General features: G+C 37.2%; 1 protein-coding gene and 1 non-coding gene across 3 annotated transcripts in view; one reads left to right on the top strand and one right to left on the bottom strand.

The window, feature by feature from the left end:
- Positions 1 to 19,114, bottom strand: part of IQUB (IQ motif and ubiquitin domain containing) — a 68,926-nt gene that overhangs the window by 43,461 nt on the left and 6,351 nt on the right. For both annotated transcript variants that reach the window (XM_057550541.1, XM_007177226.2), the window contains exons 3-7: positions 17,882 to 18,016; positions 9,364 to 9,525; positions 9,102 to 9,274; positions 8,731 to 8,886; positions 259 to 469 (exon numbers count right to left, since the gene is read on the bottom strand). In XM_057550541.1, the coding sequence (XP_057406524.1) occupies positions 259 to 469; positions 8,731 to 8,886; positions 9,102 to 9,274; positions 9,364 to 9,525; positions 17,882 to 18,016 (837 nt within the window). The remainder of the gene's footprint in view (positions 1 to 258; positions 470 to 8,730; positions 8,887 to 9,101; positions 9,275 to 9,363; positions 9,526 to 17,881; positions 18,017 to 19,114) is intronic.
- LOC114237059 (U7 small nuclear RNA) lies at positions 1,365 to 1,424 on the top strand. The gene has a single exon (XR_003622854.2). It is a non-coding gene; the product is annotated as a U7 small nuclear RNA (small nuclear RNA).

The following is a 19,114-nucleotide window of genomic DNA, read 5'->3' as shown; positions in this document are numbered from 1 at the left end:
TAAAACTGAATAATTCACAGAGCCGTGGTCACACTTTATTCATCCATTGTTAATATAAAAGCGTTTCCAATTTCACTCCAGCCTTAATTCCTGTCCCAAATGTAAGACATTATTCATCTTTTAAAATTCTCTAGTCCAGATACCCCAGACATCTTCCTAAAATAATAAGGTCCCCCTTTTGTCTTTAGTAAACCTGTTTTTCCTACTAATGAAAAATTATAAAATTAGTATTTTATGCAAAGCCTAGTTCAAACTTACGTTCTAGTGCATTGTAAAGAAGTTCAAAATCTTCCTTTGTTTGAGGATTATGCCTCCGGTAATAATCCAATTTCATCCACTCTTCTTTTTCTCTTATCTTCCTTAGTTCTTCCTGTGCTTCCCACTGCAACCTTAACATTTTCTGTCTTTTTAAACTGTCTACGACAACTTTAGCATGCCATCGTCTGTAGTAAGTCTGTATCACAATTACCTATACTTAAAGGAAATAAAATATGGTCAACCTTATTACACAATGAAAGGCAACAATGACTATTTCTATTCCAATTCAATAAGTACTAAAAAATACTGAGAGTCTAGTTTCAGCTCTATGCCATGTATTCTCACATACATTATAACAGAAAGGTCATAGATAATGCACATCAGCTATGTGACTTTGAAATCTAGTAGCAAGGATACCTTCACAGGAGGCAGTTAGTATGAAGTTAAGGGCACAGGGTCTGGAGTACAGCTTAGTTTAAATCTTCCCTCTGCTACTCACTAGTTAGTTAATTTGGGGTAAGTTACTTGCCATCTCTGTGCTTTAGTACCCTCAGGTGCAAAATAGTGATAATAATACTATGCATATAAAGTGCTTACCTCAAGCCTGGTACACCACAAGTCCTCAATAAATACTATTATTGTTATGAATACTATGTATTGTTATCTACTTTTTAATTGTCATTAGCATAGGCTTACATCTTTTAAAAAATGGTATTTACTAACCACACAGCGGGTAGGTTATATGTGGAAACCACCGAAGTAAACATGTATTTATTAAATTGTGAGAAAAATATATATGTCTGAAGGTATATAATACAGTACTAGAGTCACAAAAAGCTTGCGATATAACTGAGAGAGTTTTTGTTTTTATTTAGTAAACTCATTTTAAAAAAGTAAAATATAGAGAGGCTAGATCAAGTTTGAGGGTAGAGAATATGCTGACATGTCCCTTCCCCTCATCCTAACCCCTGATGACTACAGAAAAATTATAGAAGCAGAAATCAATAAAGATATTGGATCATACTGAAGGAGTCTTCCAACAGAACAGAAACTTTAAAGAATTCTCTTCAGGAAAGGAGGTACGTGGAATAAATTGAAGAAGGAATTAGTGTTACAGCTCTTTTAAAATTTGTCTCAGGTTTTCCGGTCTACACCGGAAAACCTCCCACGGAGCAGGGGTGGAATTTGAAGGAATCTACAGCCTAATCATGCACTGGAGAGGCAAGCTAGAAAACACAGACGTGTCTCTAAGATGTTTCAACCCCAAAACTGGTGGATTCTGTGAGCAGAAGGGGTCTTAGAGCAACTAACAAGGTGACTGCTTGAAAAATGCAAAAGGGACAAGGTCCTCTAAAACAATTTAGGTAAAGAGCATCAGAGGTATTTGCCTCTAGGCAAGAGAGGCTAGTGTCCCAGAAAGGTGGTGACACCAGAATGAATAGAAGCCCCCTCTCCAGAAAACTAGCTGCCTCCCAGAATCAAGCCTTGCGCATCCCCGAAAGCCACTGAGGTAAGGCTACAGTAAATAAATACGTTGTAGCACTTTGCACATCAGGAATTTCAAATACTCTTGAGTACACACCCAAGAGTAACCAAAGATTTGAGAACAGCCAACAGAATAAAAGGTTCCTCATTCAATGTAGAAGAATTTATATTTGTGTGAAAGAGAATTACTAGAACAGAGGTTCTCAAAGTATGGTGGCCAGACCACCAGCAGCAGCAGCACTTGGAAAATTGTTAGAAATGCAGATTCTCAGGCCCACCCCAGAGTTACTGAATCAGAAATTCTGGGGTGGGCATGGATTCTGTATATTTACAAGTTTTCCAGATGTTCTGCTGCATGCCAAAGTTTTAGAACCACTCTTTTAGAGTAAAACAAAACAAAGCAAAACAACAAACAAGACCAGACTAGATACAGTTAACATTTTCAGAGAGAAAGGAAAGGCTGTTGAATCAATACAAAAGAAGCAACAAAAGACTGTGACAACATTTTTATTGTTGAAATTTTTAAAAAATCAGTACAATGTGTTTATCTTGGGGGCTATTAAACTTGTTAAACTCATTAAGGATATTAAAACACTGTTGTTTAAACAACTTAGTTTTTCCCTTCTCGCATGATACTCCAGGGATTGGCCCAGGGATTGGCAAGCAGTTTAGGGCTAGTAGGAAGCTCTGTGCTGTATTACAAATGGCTTCCTACTTGTGTTTCCTAGTGGCTGATCCACTTACCATCATCTTCTAGTCAGTAGAATGGGGGAAAAGACAACAGAATTGCAACCCAGCCGCTTTAAGAGCAATATCCAGAAGGGGCACACATCATTTCCCCTCACATTCCTTTTTTCCAGGCCTTAGTTCCTTGGCCTCACCAACATACAAAAGAGGTTATAAAATGTAGTTTTCAGTGTTGCAGCCTCATGCCCAGCTTAAGCTTTACTACAATGGGAAGAATAGGTATCAGTCAATAACTAGTAATCTATTCTGCTGATCTACAGAATGTGCAGAGTCTAAGAGGGAATTAGTAAGCAAGAAACTTAGACAAGAAAATCTTTTAGAATGCAGGGTGAAAGGTCGTAAAAATTAGAAAGAATGGAGGAATATTAAGAGACATGGAAGATAAATGTGACCTTCCAAAATATGTCTGATACAAGTTCCAGACAGAATGAAGAAAGTTGGATTAGAGAAATTGCTCAAAATATAATAGAAGAGCATTTCCCCAAACTAAAGACATGAGCTCTCAGACAGAAAGGATCCATCACCAAGTCTCAAGCACATCACAGTAAGATTACTAAGGATGAAGTGAAAATCCCAAAAAGCTTCCAGAAAGAGGAAACAAAGAACTGAGAATCCCATTGACATCAGACTTTTAATCAAAAACAGCTTCAAAGATATAAAATAAAATAATTTTGAAAATAAGTTTGAATCTAACCTTCTACACCCACTCAGACTAAAACCCAAAATGAGGTTCATTCAATAGGACTTAGATGGTTCACCTCCCATGCGTAATATCTGAAATAATTACTAGAGAATATCTTCCAACAAGAACAATAAAGAGGGGGAGACCTTCAAGATAGCAGAGGAGTAAGATGTGGAGATCACCTTCCTCCCCACAAATACATCAAAAATACATCTACATGTGGGACAACTCCTACAGAACACCTACTGAACACTGGCAGACCTCAGACTTCCCAAAAGGCAAGAAACTCCCCACGTACAAGGGTAGGGCAAAAGAAAAAAGAAAGAATGGGGACAAAAGAATAGGGACGGGACCTGCACCTCTGGGAGGGAGCTGTGAAGGAGGAAAGGTTTCCACACACTAGGAGCCCCTTCGTGGGTGGAGACTGCGGGTGGCGGAGGGGGGAAGCTTCAGAGCCATGGAGGAGAGCGCAGCCACAGGGGTGCAGAGGGCAAAGCAGAAAGGTTCCCGCACAGAGGATCGGTGCCGACCAGCACTCACCAGCCTGAGAGGCTTGTCTGCTCACCCGCCGGGGCGGGCGGGGGCTGGGAGCTGAGGCTCGGGCTTTGGAGGTCAGATCCCAGGGAGAGGACTGAGGTTGGCTGTGTGAACACAGCCTGAAGGGGTTAGCGCACCACAGCTAGCCGGGAGGGAGTCCGGGAAAATGTCTGGACTTGCCTAAGAGGCAAGAGACCATTGTTTCGGGGTGCACGAGGAGAGGGGATTCAGAGCACCACCTAAACGAGCTCCAGAGATGGGTGGAAGCCGCAACTATCAGCTCGGACACCAGAGATGGGCATGAAATGCTAACAATGCTGCTGCAGCCACCAAGAAGCCTGTGTGCAAGCACAGGTCACTATCCACACTCCCCCGGGAGCCTGTGCAGCCCGCCACTGCCAGGGTCCCGTGATCCAGGGACAACTTCCCTGGGAGAACACATGGTGCGCCTCAGGCTGTTGCAACGTCACACCAGCCTCTGCCCCCACAGGCTCGCCCCGCATTCCAATTATAACTAACGTATCCCTCCTTCCCCCAGGCATGAGTAAGCCAGAGCCCCCTAATCAGCCGCTGCTTTAACCCCCTCCTGTCTGGGAGGGAACAGATGCCCTCAGGTGACCTACACACAGAGGTGGGGCCAAATCCAAAGGTGAACCCCAGGAGCTGTGCGAACAAAGAAGAGAAAGGGAAATTTCTCCCAGCAGCCTCAGGAGCAGTGCATTAAATCTCCACAGTCAACTTGATGTACTCTGCATCTGTGGAATACCTTAATAGACAACGAATAATCCCAAATTGAGGTGGTGGACTTTGGGAGCAACTATAGACTTGGGGTTTGCTGTCTGCGACTGACTTGTTTCTGATTTTTACGTTTATCTTAGTATAGTTTTTAGTGCTTGTTATCAATGGTAGATTTGTTTATTGGTTTGGTTGCTCTCTTCTTTTTTTTTTCTTTTATTATTACTTTTTTATTTTTTATTTTAATAATTTTCTTTTTTAAATTTTTATTTATTTATTTTTTCTTTCTTTCTTTTTTTCTCCCTTTTCTTCTGAGCCTTGTAGCTGACAGGGTCTTGGTGCTCCAGTCTGGTGTCAGGCCTGAGCCTCTGAGGTGGGAGAGCCAAGTTCAGGATATTGGACCACCAGAGACCTCCTGGCCACACATAATATCAATTGGCTAGAGCTCTCCCAGAGATCTCCGTGTCAACACTAAGACCCAGCTCCACCCAACAGCCAGCAAGCTCCAGTGCTGGACACCCCATGCCAAACAACTAGAAAGACAGAAACACAACCCCACCCATTAGCAGAGAGGCTGCCTAAAATCATACTAAGTCCATAGACACCACAAAATACACCACTGGACGCGGTCCTACCCACCAGAAAGACAAGATCCAGCCCCACCCACCAGAACACAAGCACCAGTCCCCCCAACCAGGAAGCCTACACAAGCCACTGAACCAACCTTACCCACTGGGGACAGACACCAAAAACAATGGGAACTACGAACCTGCAGCCTGCGAAAAGGAGACCCCAAACACAGTAAGTTAAGCAAAATGAGAAGACAGAGAAATATGCAGCAGATGAAGGAGCAACGTTAAAAACCCACCAGACCAAATGAAGAGGAAATAGGCAGTATATCTGAAAAAGAATTCAGAGTAATGATAGTAAAGATGATCCGAAAACTAGGAAATAGAATGGAGAAAATACAAGAAACGTTTAACAAGGACCTAGAAAAACTAAAGAGCAAACAAAAATCAACAAACAACACAATAAATGAAATTTAAAATTCTCTAGAAGGAATCAATAGCAAAATAACTGAGGCAGAAGAACAGATAAGTGACCTGGAAGATAAAATAGTAGAAATAACTATCACAGAGCAGAATAAAGAAAAAGGAATGAAAAGAATTGAGGACAGTCTCAGAGACCCCTGGGACAATATTAAATGAACCAACATTCGAATTATAGGGGTCTCAGAAGAAGAAGAGAAAAAGAAAGGGTCTGAGCAAATATTTGAAGAGATTATAGTTGAAAACTTCCCTAACATGATAAAGGAAATAGTCAGTCAAGTCCAGGAAGCACACACAGTCCCAAACAGGATAAATCCAAGGAGACACACGCCAAGACACATATTAATCAAACTATCAAAAGTTAAATACAAAGAAAGAAATACTGAGAGCAGCAAGGGAAAAGCAACAAACAACATACAAGGGAATCCCCATAAGGTTAACAGCTGATCTTTCAGCAGAAACTCTGCAAGCCAGAAGGGAGTGGCAGAACATATTTAAAGTAATGAAAGGGAAAAACCTACAACCAAGACTGCTCTACCCAGCAAGGATCTCATTCAGATTCGACGGAGAAATTAAAACCTTTACAGATAAGCAAAAGCTAAGAGAATTCACCACCACCAAACCAGCTTTACAACAAATGCTAAAGGAACTTCTCTAGGCAGGAAACACAAGAGAAGGAAAAGACCTACAATAACAAACTATATGTCCTAAAAAAGAAAGTAATTAAATTATAGTGTTAACATTGTGGAATAATATAATGCCGTTAAGTTGTTTATAATAAATACTAAAAGGTAGAGAAATGATTGTGATATAATGTTAGGTGTACAAGAAACTTCTTTAAAGTTCCATGTAGGGCTTCCCTGGTGGCGCAGTGGTTGAGAATCTGCCTGCTAATGCAGGAGACACGGGTTCGAGCCCTGGTCTGGGAAGATCCCACATGCCACGGAGCAGCTGGGCCCGTGAGCCACAGCTGCTGAGCCTGCGCGTCTGGAGCCTGTGCCCTGCAACGGGAGGGGCCGCGATAGTGAGAGGCCCGCGCACTGCGATGAAGAGTGGTCCCCGCACCGCGATGAAGAGTGGCCCCCACTTGCCGCAACTAGAGAAAGCCCTCGCACGAACCGAAGACCCAGCACAGCCAAAATAAATAAATTAATTAATTAATTAATTAAATAAATTAAAAAAAAAAAGTTTAAAGTTCCATGTATAATTATCTCCCAATGGAAAGTAAGAAAAAGAAAAATCTGAGTGAGGAATTTTCTGCAAATTTTTTTCCATTTGGAATAAAAGAAGGAAAATACCATATTGACTATGTTTAGGGTTAGATACTGAATAAATTTTTGTTTAAAATGTATGGTGACAGAATATCAACAAAGAGACAGAAATTAAAAAAAAAAGAACCAAGTGGAAATTTAGGAGTTTAACAGTAAAATAACTGAAATGAAAACACAAAAAGTAGGCTCAACAGCAGATCTTAACTGGCAAAAGAAAGAATAATGAATTTGATGATAGATCATTAGAAACTATCCACTCTGAAGAAGAGGGGGAAAAAAAGGTAAAGGAACAGGGACTCAGAGATCTTTAGGACACCATCAAGTATACAAGCATACACAAATACTAAAGGGAATTCTCCAAACTGAAAGAAAATGATATTAGATGTTAATTTTAACTCAAATGAAGAAATAAATAGCACCAGAAAAAGTAATTATGTAGGTAAAATATAAAAGACTATATAAATATATTTTCCTCTTTTCTACTCTTATTTAAAAGTCAATTGCATAAAAACAATAATTATAAAAGGAATTACAGGGCTTAGAACATAAACAATGTACATGTTTGTATGATAATAGCACAAAGAAGAAGGGATAAACTTGGAGTTCTACTGGAGCAAGGTTTCAATACTTTATTAAATTTCAGTTAGTATTAATACGAAGTATGTTGCTATAAATTGAGATGTATATTCTAATCCCTAAATTACACTTGGAGCAACCACTTAGCAAATAACTAAAAAAACTTTTTTAAACAATAAAGCAATAATAAAAAAGACGACCTCATTAAAATTGGACAAAGTATCTGAATATACATTTCTCTTCAGAATATATATAAGTTGTTAATAAGCACATGAAAAATATTCAGTATCATTAGCCATCAGGGTATGCAAATCAAAACCACAATGAGATACCACTTCACACTCACTAGGATGGCAATAATCCAAAAGTGCTGATAAGGATATGGAGAAACTGAAATCCTCACACACTGCTGGTGGGACATAAAATGGTGCAGCTGCCTTAGAAAACAGTCTGACAGTTCTTCAAAAAGGTTAAACAGAATTACCATATGAGGGCTTCCCTGGTGGCACAGTGGTTAAGAATCCGCCTGCCAATGCAGGGGTCACAGGTTCAAGCCCTGGTCTGGGAAGATCCCACATGCCACAGAGCAACTGGGTCCGTGCACCACAACTGCTGAGCCTGCACTCTAGAGCCCGCGAGCCACAACCACTGAAGCCCACACGCCTAGAGCCCGTGTTCCACAACAAGAGAAGCCACCGCGATGAGAAGCCCATGCACTGCAACAAAGAGTAGTCCCTGCTCGCCACAACTAGAGAAAGCCCACACGCAGCAACAAAGACCCAACTCAGCCAAAAATAAATAAATAAATAAATAAATAAATTACCATATGATCTAGCCATTACATTCCTAGGCAGATACCAAGAGAAATGAAAATACATATCCACATAAAAACTTGTACGTGAATGTTTATAGCAGCCTTATTCCTAATAGCCAACAAGTAGAAACAAATCAAATGTCTATCAACTGATAAATGGGCAAACAAATTGTGGTATATATATTGACCTACCTACAGTAGGTATATACAATTGGGTACATACAATGGAATATTATTTTGCAATATAGATTGCAATATATTGATACATGTTGCAACATGGATGAGCCTTGAAAACATTATGCTAAGTAAAAGAAACCAGTCACAAAAGACTATGCATTGTATGATTACATGTATATGAAATACCCAGAATAAGCAAATCAATAGAGGTAGAAAGTAGATTAGTGGTTGCCGAAAGCAGAAAGGACTGGAGGGAAATAGGGGCTGGCTGCTATTGGATGTGGGATTTCTTTCTGAGATAATGAGAATGTTCTAAAATTGACTGTGGTAATGGTTGCATAACTCCGTTTACATAGTAAAAAGTCATTTAGTATTCACCTATAATAAAAGTTATCTTACCGCCTTTAATCTTTTAGCATGGTATTCTGCTGCTGAAAAATATTTTCCTGGTGTTACCAGTTTATCAGTCATATTTGATACATACACACCAATTTTAGTCATCTGTGTGGATGTTGTATTTGTAGTTTGCTGGAGCTTTCTTCTCTGAAAAACTGTCTAAAATAAAAACATTTAAAAAATTTAAATAAATATCCACTATATACACATAAAGTGAGTAAAGAGCATATTTTCCTACACATTTAAGTTAATATCTTTCATTATTTTAATTACCATATAATTCCTTAGAAGATTTTAATTTTAGAGAGCTACACAGTAAAACATTTGCTGATTCTGTAGCTTCAAAATCCTACATGGAAAAATAAAAAAATTACCTGTGTATCCCTACAAAATGCATTCAGTTTTTCAGGAATCTTTTTAGGTACAGTTTGTGTTCCAGCATTGTGATATTCCATTCCTGTTACTTTATGTCTGAATCCACCAAGAAATGGTTTGTGAAAATCAGATTTTATAATCTCAACAGCTACTTCCTGGTACTGATCAATGCCTGAGGAGATAAAACCAAGATTAAATGAAAGTTCAACTACAAAGGGACTCTAAAAAAATACTTTATCTAAAAGATATCAAATAACTAACCAGTTTGTACTCTGACAGTTATGATTTGAGAGGCATCACTTGATCTATCTATTCTTTTGATTGGATATAGATCTGGATGTAAAGAAAAGATTTCCACTTGGACAATATCCTGGGGCTTAACTCCATGTTGTAGTAGCGTCTCATGATTTTTAATAATCATTCCTAAAAATGAGATAAAATTATAAGAAGCGTTATGGCAAAGAAATGATTATATGTACTCATTTTAAGGGATGGAAAACATCAGTGGTGCTTATATGAACACATATTGTTTAATTACCAAATAGCGTATTGATGATGTCCACCTCTTGCTGTATTATTAGTATCAAAAACTCCACAATGGAAAAAATTAAGGTGGTACTCCTGAGCAAGAATTCAGCATTATAAGTAAAGTAAAAATACAACTCTCAACTCATCAGAAATACAAATATACAATAACCATGCAACTATAAACATTTAAAAATAAAAAACACATTCTATAATATGAGTAAAATCATATTCTAAACATAGATTCTCTAAAAAATCACAATGTTTTATACATAAGCATAGGACATATCCATATCAGGGAAAGCCTGATTATTTTAATACACACTCCTAATGTATACACTCAGAGTTGTAAAGAATCCCTTCCTTTCTGTTTCTATAATCAGAAATTCATATAAATTAATTCATGCCAAGGTAGAGCTAAGACTCAGTTTTTTGCTGAAAAAAGTGTACATCATCACCTTATTTTTATGTTTTATTGCTTCAACTTATACCCCCATCCCCACTGGTTTATTTCATAAACTGACTATAAATTTTTTTCTATATTTTTTTTTTTTTTTTAAGATTTTTAGAAGTTTCCTGTAATGTCTGAAACATTTATATTAACATATTTCCATACATATTTCCATACAAATACAAATATAAGATTTTTAGAAATTTCATGTAATGTCTGAAACATTTATATTAACATATTTCCATACATATTTCCATACAAATACAAATATAACATTTTTAGAAATTTCATGTAATGTCTGAAACATTTATATTAACATATTTCCATACAAATAACCCAATGAAAGTTTAGTATTAGTTGTTTTGTTTGTTTTTTTATACTGCAGGTTCTTATTAGGCATCAGTTTTATACACATCAGTGTATACATGTCAATCCCAATCGCCCAATTCAGCACACCACCATCCCCACCTCACCGCAGTTTTCCCCCCTTGGTGTCGATATGTCCATTCTCTACATCTGTGTCTCAACTTCTGCCCTGCAAACTGGCTCATCTGTACCATTTTTCTAGGTTCCACATACATGCATTAATATACGATACTTGTTTTTCTCTTTCTGACTTACTTCACTCTGTATGACAGTCTCTAGATCCATCCACGTCTCAACAAATGACTCAATTTCGTTCCTTTTTATGGCTGAGTAATATTCCACTGTATATATGTACCACAACTTCTTTATCCATTCGTCTGTTGATGGGCATTTAGGTTGCTTCCATGACCTGGCTATTGTAAATAGTGCTGCAATGAACATTCGGGTGCATGTGTCCTTTTGAATTACGGTTTTCTCTGGGTATATGCCCAGTAGTGGGATTGCTGGGTCATATGGTAATTCTATTTTTAGTTTTTTAAGGAACCTCCATATTGTTCTCCATAGTGGCTGTATCAATTTACATTCCCACCAACAGTGCAAGAGGGTTCCCTTTTCTCCACACCCTCTCCAGCATTTGTTGTTTGTAGATTTTCTGATGATGCCCATTCTAACAGGAGTGAGGTGATACCTCATTGTAGTTTTGATTTGCATTTCTCTAATAATTAGTGATGTTGAGCATCTTTTCATGTGCTTCGTGGCCTTCTGTATGTCTTCTTTGGAGAAATGTCTATTTAGGTCTTCTGCCCATTTTTGGATTGGGGTGTTTATTTCTTTGATATTGAGCTGAATGAGCTGTTTATATATTTTGGAGATTAATCCTTTGTCAGTTGATTCATTTGCAAATATTTTCTCCCATTCTGAGGGTTGTCTTTTTGTCTTGTTTATGGTTTCCTTTGCTGTGCAAAAGCTTTGTAGTTTCATTAGGTCCCACTTGTTTATTTTTGTTTTTATTTCCATTACTCTAGGAGGTGGATCAAAAAAGATCTTGCTGTGATTTATGTCAAAGAGTGTTCTTCCTATGTTTTCCTCTAAGAGTTTTATAGTGTCCAGTCTTATATTTAGGTCTCTAATCCATTTTGAGTTTATTTTTGTGTATGGTGTTAGGGAGTATTCTAATTTCATTCTTTTACATGTAGCTGTCCAGTTTTCCCAGCACCACTTATTGAAGAGACTGTCTTTTCTCCATTGTATATCTTTGCCTCCTTTGTCATAGATTAGTTGACCATAGGTGCGTGGGTTAATCTCTGGGCTTTCTATCTTGTTCCATTGATCTATGTTTCTGTTTTTGTGCCAGTACCATATTGTCTTGATTACTGTAGCTTTGTAGTATAGTCTGAAGTCAGGGAGTCTGATTCCTCCAGCTCCATTTTTTTGCCTCAAGACTGCTTTGGCTATTCGGGGTCTTTTGTGTCTCCATACAAATTTTAAGATGATTTGTTCTAGCTCCGTAAAAAATGCCATTGGTAATTTGGTAGGGATTGCATTGAATCTGTAGATTGCTTTGGGTAGTATACTCATTTTCACAATGTTGATTCTTCCAATCCAAGAACATGGTATATCTCTCCATCTATTTGTATCATCTTTAATTTCTTTCATCAGTGTCTTATAGTTTTCTGCATACAGGTCTTTTGTCTCCCTAGGTAGGTTTATTCCTAGGTATTTTATTTTTTTTGTTGCAATGGTAAATGGGAGTGTTTCCATAATTTCTCTTTCAGATTTTTCATCATTAGTGTATAGGAATGCAAGAGATTTCTGTGCATTAATTTTGTAACCTGCAACTTTACCATATTCATTAATTAGCTCTAGCAGTTTTCTGGTGGCAGTTTTAGGATTCTCTATGTATAGTATCATGTCATCCGCAAACAGTGACAGTTTTACTTCTTCTTTTCCAATTTGTATTCCTTTTATTTCTTTTTCTTCTCTGATTGCCGTGGCTAGGACTTCCAGAACTATGTTGAATAATAGTGGTGAGAGTGGACATCCTTGTCTCTTTCCTGATCTTAGAGGAAATGCTTTCAGATTTTCACCATTGAGAATGATGTTTGCTGTGGGTTTGTCATATATGGCCTTTATTATGTTGAGGTAGGTTCCCTCTATGCCCACTTTCTGGAGAGTTTTTATCAGAAATGGGTGTTGAATTTTGTCAAAAGCTTTTTCTGCATCTATTGAGATGATCATATGGTTTTTATTCTTCAATTTGTTAATATGGTGTATCACATTGATTGATTTGCGTATATTGAAGAATCCTTGCATCCCTGGGATAAATCCCACTTGATCGTGGTGTATGATCCTTTTAATGTGTTGTTGGATTCTGTTTGCTAGTATTTTGTTGAGGATTTTTGCATCTATATTCATCAGTGATATTGGTCTGTAATTTTCTTTTTTTGTAGTGTCTTTGTCTGGTTTTGGTATCAGGGTGATGGTGGCCTCATAGAATGAGTTTGGGAGTGTTCCTTCTTCTGCAATTTTTTGGAAGAGTTTGAGAAGGATGGGTGTTAGCTCTTCTCTAAATGTTTGATAGAATTCACCTGTGAAGCCATCTGGTCCTGGACTTTTGTTTGTTGGAAGATTTTTAATCACAGTTTCAATTTCATTACTTGTGATTGGTCTGTTGATATTTTCTGTTTCTTCCTTATTCAGTCTTGGAAGGTTATACCTTTCTAAGAATTTGTCCATTTCTTCCAGGTTGTCCATTTTATTGGCATAAAGTTGCTTGTAGTAGTCTCTTAGGATGTTTTGTATTTCTGCGGTGTCTGTTGTAACTTCTCCTTTTTCGTTTCTGATTTTATTGATTTGAGTCCTCTCCCTCTTTTTCTTGATGAGTCTGGCTAATGGCTTATCAATTTTGTTTATCTTCTCAAAGAACCAACTTTTAGTTTTATTGATCTTTGCTATTGTTTTCTTTGTTTCTATTTCATTTATTTCTGCTCTGATCTTTATGATTTCTTTCCTTCTGCTAACTTTGGGTTTTGTTTGTTCTTCTTTCTCTAGTTTCTTTAGGTGTAAGGTTAGATTGTTTACTTGAGATTTTTCTTGTTTCTTTAGGTAGGCTTGTATAGCTATAAACTTCCCTCTTAGAACCGCTTTTGCTGCATCCCATAGGTTTTGGGTCGTCGTGTTTTCATTGTCATTTGTCTCTAGGTATTTTTTTATTTCCTGTTTGATTTCTTCAGTGATCTCTTGGTTATTTAGTAACGTATTGTTTAGCCTCCATGTGTTTGTCTTTTTTACGTTTTTTTCCCTGTAATTCATTTCTAATCTCATAGCGTTGTGGTCAGAAAAGATGCTTGATATGATTTCAATTTTCTTAAATTTACTGAGGCTTGATTTGTGACCCAAGATGTGATCTATCCTGGAGAATGTTCCGTGCGCACTTGAGAAGAACGTGTAATCTGCCGTTTTTGGATGGAATGTCCTATATATATCAATTAAATCTATCTGGTCTATTGTGTCATTTAAAGCTTGTGTTTCCTTATTTATTTTCATTTTGGATGATCTGTCCATTGGTGTAAGTGAGGTGTTAAAGTCCCCCACTATTATTGTGTTACTGTCGATTTCCTCTTTTATAGCTGTTAGCAGTTGCCTTATGTATTGAGGTGCTCCTATGTTGGGTGCATATATATTTATAATTGTTATATCTTCTTCTTGGATTGATCCCTGGATCATTATGTAGTGTCCTTCCTTGTCTCTTGTAACATTCTTTATTTTAAAGTCTATTTTATCTGATATGAGTATAGCTACTCCAGCTTTCTTTTGATTTCCATTTGCATGGAATATCTTTTTCCATCCCCTCACTTTCAGTCTGTATGTGTCCCTAGGTCTGAAGTGGGTCTCTTGTAGACAGCATATATATGGGTCTTGTTTTTGTATCCATTCAGCCAGTCTATGTCTTTTGGTTGGGGCATTTAATCCATTCACATTTAAGGTAATTATCGATATGTATGTTCCTATGACCATTTTCTTAATTGTTTTGGGTTTGTTTTTGTAGGTCCTTTTCTTCTCTTGTGTTTCCCACTTAGAGAAGTTCCTTTAGCATTTGTTGTAGAGCTGGTTTGGTGGTGCTGAATTCTCTTAGCTTTTGCTTGTCTGTAAAGCTTTTGATTTCTCCATCGAATCTGAATGAGATCCTTGCCGGGTAGAGTAATCTTGGTTGTAGGTTCTTCCCTTTCATCACTTTAAGTATATCATGCCACTCCCTTCTGGCTTGCAGAGTTTCTGCTGAGAAATCAGCTGTTAACCTTATGGGAGTTCCCTTGTATGTTATTTGTCGTTTTTCCCTTGCTGCTTTCAGTAATTTTTCTTTGTCTTTAATTTTTGCCACTTTGATTACTATGTGTCTCGGCGTGTTTCTCCTTGGGTTTATTCTGTATGGGACTCTCTGCGCTTCCTGGACTTGGGTGGCTATTTCCTTTCCCATGTTAGGGAAGTTTTCGACTATAATCTCTTCAAATATTTTCTCTGGTCCTTTCTCTCTCTCTTCTCCTTCTGGGACCCCTATAATGCGAATGTTGTTGCGTTTAATGTTGTCCCAGAGGTCTCTTAGGCTGTCTTCATTTCTTTTCATTCTTTTTTCTTTAGTCTGTTCTGCAGCAGTGAATTCCACCATTCTGTCTTCCAGGTCACTTATCCGTTCTTCTGCCTCAGTTATTCTGCTATTGATTCCTTCTAGTGTAGTTTTCATTTCAGTTATTGTATTGGTCATCTCTGTTTGTTTGTTCTTTAATTCTTCTAGGTCTTTGTTAATCATTTCTTGCATCTTCTCAATCTTTGCCTCCATTCTTATTCCGAGGTCCTGGATCATCTTCACTATCATTATTCTGAATTCTTTTTCTGGAAGGTTGCCTATCTCCACTTCATTTAGTTGTTTTTCTGGGGTTTTTTCTTGTTCCTTCATCTGGTACATAGCCCTCTGCCTTTTCATCTTCTCTGTCTTTCTGTAACTGTGGTTTTTGGACCACAGGCTGCAGGATTGTAGTTTTTCTTGCTTCTGTTGTCTGCCCTCTGGTGGTTGAGGCTATCTACTTTTTTCTATATTTTAAGGCATACATAAATACATACAATGTTACTGGCTGCTGCTTTGTATAATGATAGAAACTATATCAGTTTTCCAATGTATGTTCTTCCTAAATTACAATTAGGAATTTAACATAGCAAAGGTTTGTTTTACTCATTCTTAGAACTATGTCAGATACCACTAGTCTATTTTAGCTACGTTCAAGAAAGCACATTGAAAAATCTTTGAGTTTCAATTTCACCTTAAATTCTTAATTTAAAAAAATTAACGTTATATGGATTTTGCAATAGGTTGAATAATGGCCCTAAAATATATCCATGTACATTCCTAAAGTCCATGAATGCTACCTTATATGGAAAAAGTGACTGCAGATTTTATTAAGTTAAGGATTTGAGATGGGTAGATTATCCTGGATTATTCACATGAGCCTTACATGTAATCAGAAGTGCCCTTTAAGACGAAGGAGGAGGGAGATTTGACTACAGAGAAGATGATATGACAGAAGCAGAGAGAGATTTAAAGATGCTATGCTGCTGACTTTGAAGATGAGGAAGCCCAAGAATGCAAGAAATGCAACTCTAGAAGCTGGAAAAGGCAAGGAAGCAGACTCTCCCCAGAACCTCCAGAGGGAGAACAGCCCTGCTGACACCTTGACGTTATCCAAGTGAAATTGATTTAGGATTTTTGGCCTCCAGAACCATAAGCAAAATAAGCCACTAAATTTGTTAATTGTTACAACAGTCATAGGAAACTAATAGAGATTCCTCTTCCAACTAACACAGAGCCCTCTTCAGCCCTCTAATTGTTTCTAGTGTAGGCTTAGTCCCACCAAACTTGAACTCCAGTTCTAGTACAAGAAGAAAGCACCTGACTTAGAGAGTGGTTGGCACAGAATCAAGCTCTTTTTTTATTGCTGCTGACTTAAGCCAGTGGCGATGCATGGTATTTACACATAAAGAAGAAAAGTCATGAAGTGCAAAGAAATAGATTCTTAGGTACCACTGGCCAGGTGCTCAGTCTCAAAGTGTTCTCTCTTCTCCAGTTTTGAATTTCACCTTATAGTTAATGCCAAGCAGTTCCAAATTCCCTTTTTGGAGTCATACCTATATTTAAGTTCAGACTCTGCCACTCATAAGCTTTGGGAATTTGCAGAAGTTCTTCAAGCTTTAGCTTCCATCTCTCAAAAAAAAATTAATAGTAATACCTACCTCAAAGGACTGTTGTATAGATTGAATGATAATGTGATAATGTAGGCAGAATATTCTGTAGAAGGACTAGCACATAGTAAGTGCTCATTAAATTAGCCATCATCATCAACATGACCATTATCATCATCAGTATCATTATTGTTACAATAACTATTTAAATTTTAGCTTTGTTTCCTCAATCAAGCTTTAGTAACCTGTTGTTTGAATACATGAACATCTTACTATTGAAGCACATTCATTACAATAGTTTTCTAAAAATAATTTTGAAATTGAACTGATTGTTTTTCTCTGATTTGGCAAGGAGGAAGAACTTCATACGTATGGCTTACTCCTTTTTAGCACTTCGGATTTTCCCACAAAAAAAATGTTCTTATTGCCCTAGAAACTTGTGGCATCTTTATAAGTTAATATCAAACTTTTTAAAATAAAATATTATGATCTGTGCAGGCATATTCTACAGAAACATTTCCTGAGCTATTCTAGTCTGCTTAATTCTATCACAGTTACTAAGACCTCAGCCTCTCATGACACAAGGCTAATATAAGGTGGGCTACTCAATATTGCCCACAAAATACAAATAAAGTTGAACATCATCAGAATGTGAACTGACCTTAATGTACAGAAGACTGATAGATAAACCATTTTCAGTCCTCTTCTTTTTCTATACATGCTCATTCATCATCTATTTTTTTAACCTCATTTCCTCCTACTTCCCATATATAATTTACTTCTACTCCCTCTAAACTCCTTACCACTTCCCAAAAGTCCCAGGTTTTCTCACCTCTTTGGGACTTAGCACAAGTATTATCACTTTTATCAGATGAAGCTTTCTAGAATCTCCCAGTTTCCTTCCTCGTTGTTCTCACAGCTTTTTGAACATATCTCTATCAAAACATTTACACACTGTGTGGTAACCATTGCATACATCTTCTTCCTTCCTAGTCTGTAAACAACTTGAAAACAGGGATTTTGTTTCATGTTTCTTTATATCTTTGGCTCTGAGCAAAGTATTTGGAACAAAGTATGTCCTCAATAATAATGTGTGAATGAATGAATATATAACCACAATATAATGTTCAAACAGTAAACACGAAGATATTTAGTTTAACAAAGCAAAGAGAAGTCTCGATAAGTTTTATTAGCCTCCAAGCTTACCTGCACATCTTATCTGCAGGACATAAGGTGGGACACCTAATAGAGATGAAAAATGATCCTTGAGGCATTTTAGAACAGTGTCAACTTTAAAGGGCATTATAATTTCCTGGCCCACAGGAAGAAGTACAACTTTTACTGTAGAAAAAATAAGAGAAAAAAAAGAGTCTTAGTTAAAAGCAAGGGTCAGCATCATAGAATCCACAGGCAGAGAAATATGGGACAATTTGTAATCACATAGAATGCAGGTTGTCTCTGCCATGTTCTCCCACCACACCTCCGTAATAAGAGCTAGTGTTCATTTTCTAAGAGGAGAAGTGACAAACATTCAGTTGCAGCGTTTTGCTTTGAAAATCAATGCATAACCTCAAGAACTGGCATCAATGGTCAATGCCTGCTCCCCCAACTCCAGCTCAAAGTTCAGATCTCTCTTGCATTGCCTTCTATGAGGATCAGTGCACGTTCGAGATTACCTCCTTGCCCAGAATACCACGAGAAAGAGGAAATGAAACTAAAGTGATTTTAAAGATTCTTTTAAAATCATTTAAAATTTTTAAAGATTCCCAATATCTGGTATATACAATTCAGATATAAACATAGGAAACATCTCAGAACATCAAGTGTTTCTGTGTAGTATTACAAAGGGAGACCCTGAGACCTGAACTGAGAAACATACATGCTTTGATTATATATTTATACATGCATCAGGAAGTCAGTGTGTATTCATGAAGTTAAGAAAAACCAACAGGGAAATTTTCAAAGAAAATTTTCCTTGACCTTGCGATGACAAAAGATTATCTAAGTCCATTCTTCTTCCCATAATTGATTTATGACTATAGCTGGCAAAATGCAAAACAGAAAATCATTGTTGTTTTACAAATATCTGGAATAACTATGCACAAATCTACTTTTCACAAAAATGGACATTATGTAGCTCACTCCCAACTCTATAAAATAAAAATCAAGACACATGTTAAAAATAGAGAAAAACTGTTATTATAAAATGATTATCTGTTTACAAATTATAGGGAGGGTACATGGTACTTAAAAACTAATTATGATGGGGTAAAATTTTTACTTTTATATCTAAGACTTTAAATTTTAATGGAGAAGATGTAATATAAGTAAGATGGAGTGGAGAGTACACATGTAGACCAAAAAAGTTTCATATATTTCTAGATGCCTGACATGACAGCTTTCATAAAGCTCTATGAGACATTCATCACTAATCCCAGC

Source organism: Balaenoptera acutorostrata, chromosome 7 (genome assembly GCF_949987535.1).
Source record: "Balaenoptera acutorostrata chromosome 7, mBalAcu1.1, whole genome shotgun sequence".
In the NCBI taxonomy this organism is placed as follows: domain Eukaryota; kingdom Metazoa; phylum Chordata; class Mammalia; order Artiodactyla; family Balaenopteridae; genus Balaenoptera; species Balaenoptera acutorostrata.
The sequence above is the reverse complement of the archived record's forward strand: the minus strand, read 5'-3'. Positions and strand labels throughout refer to the sequence as shown.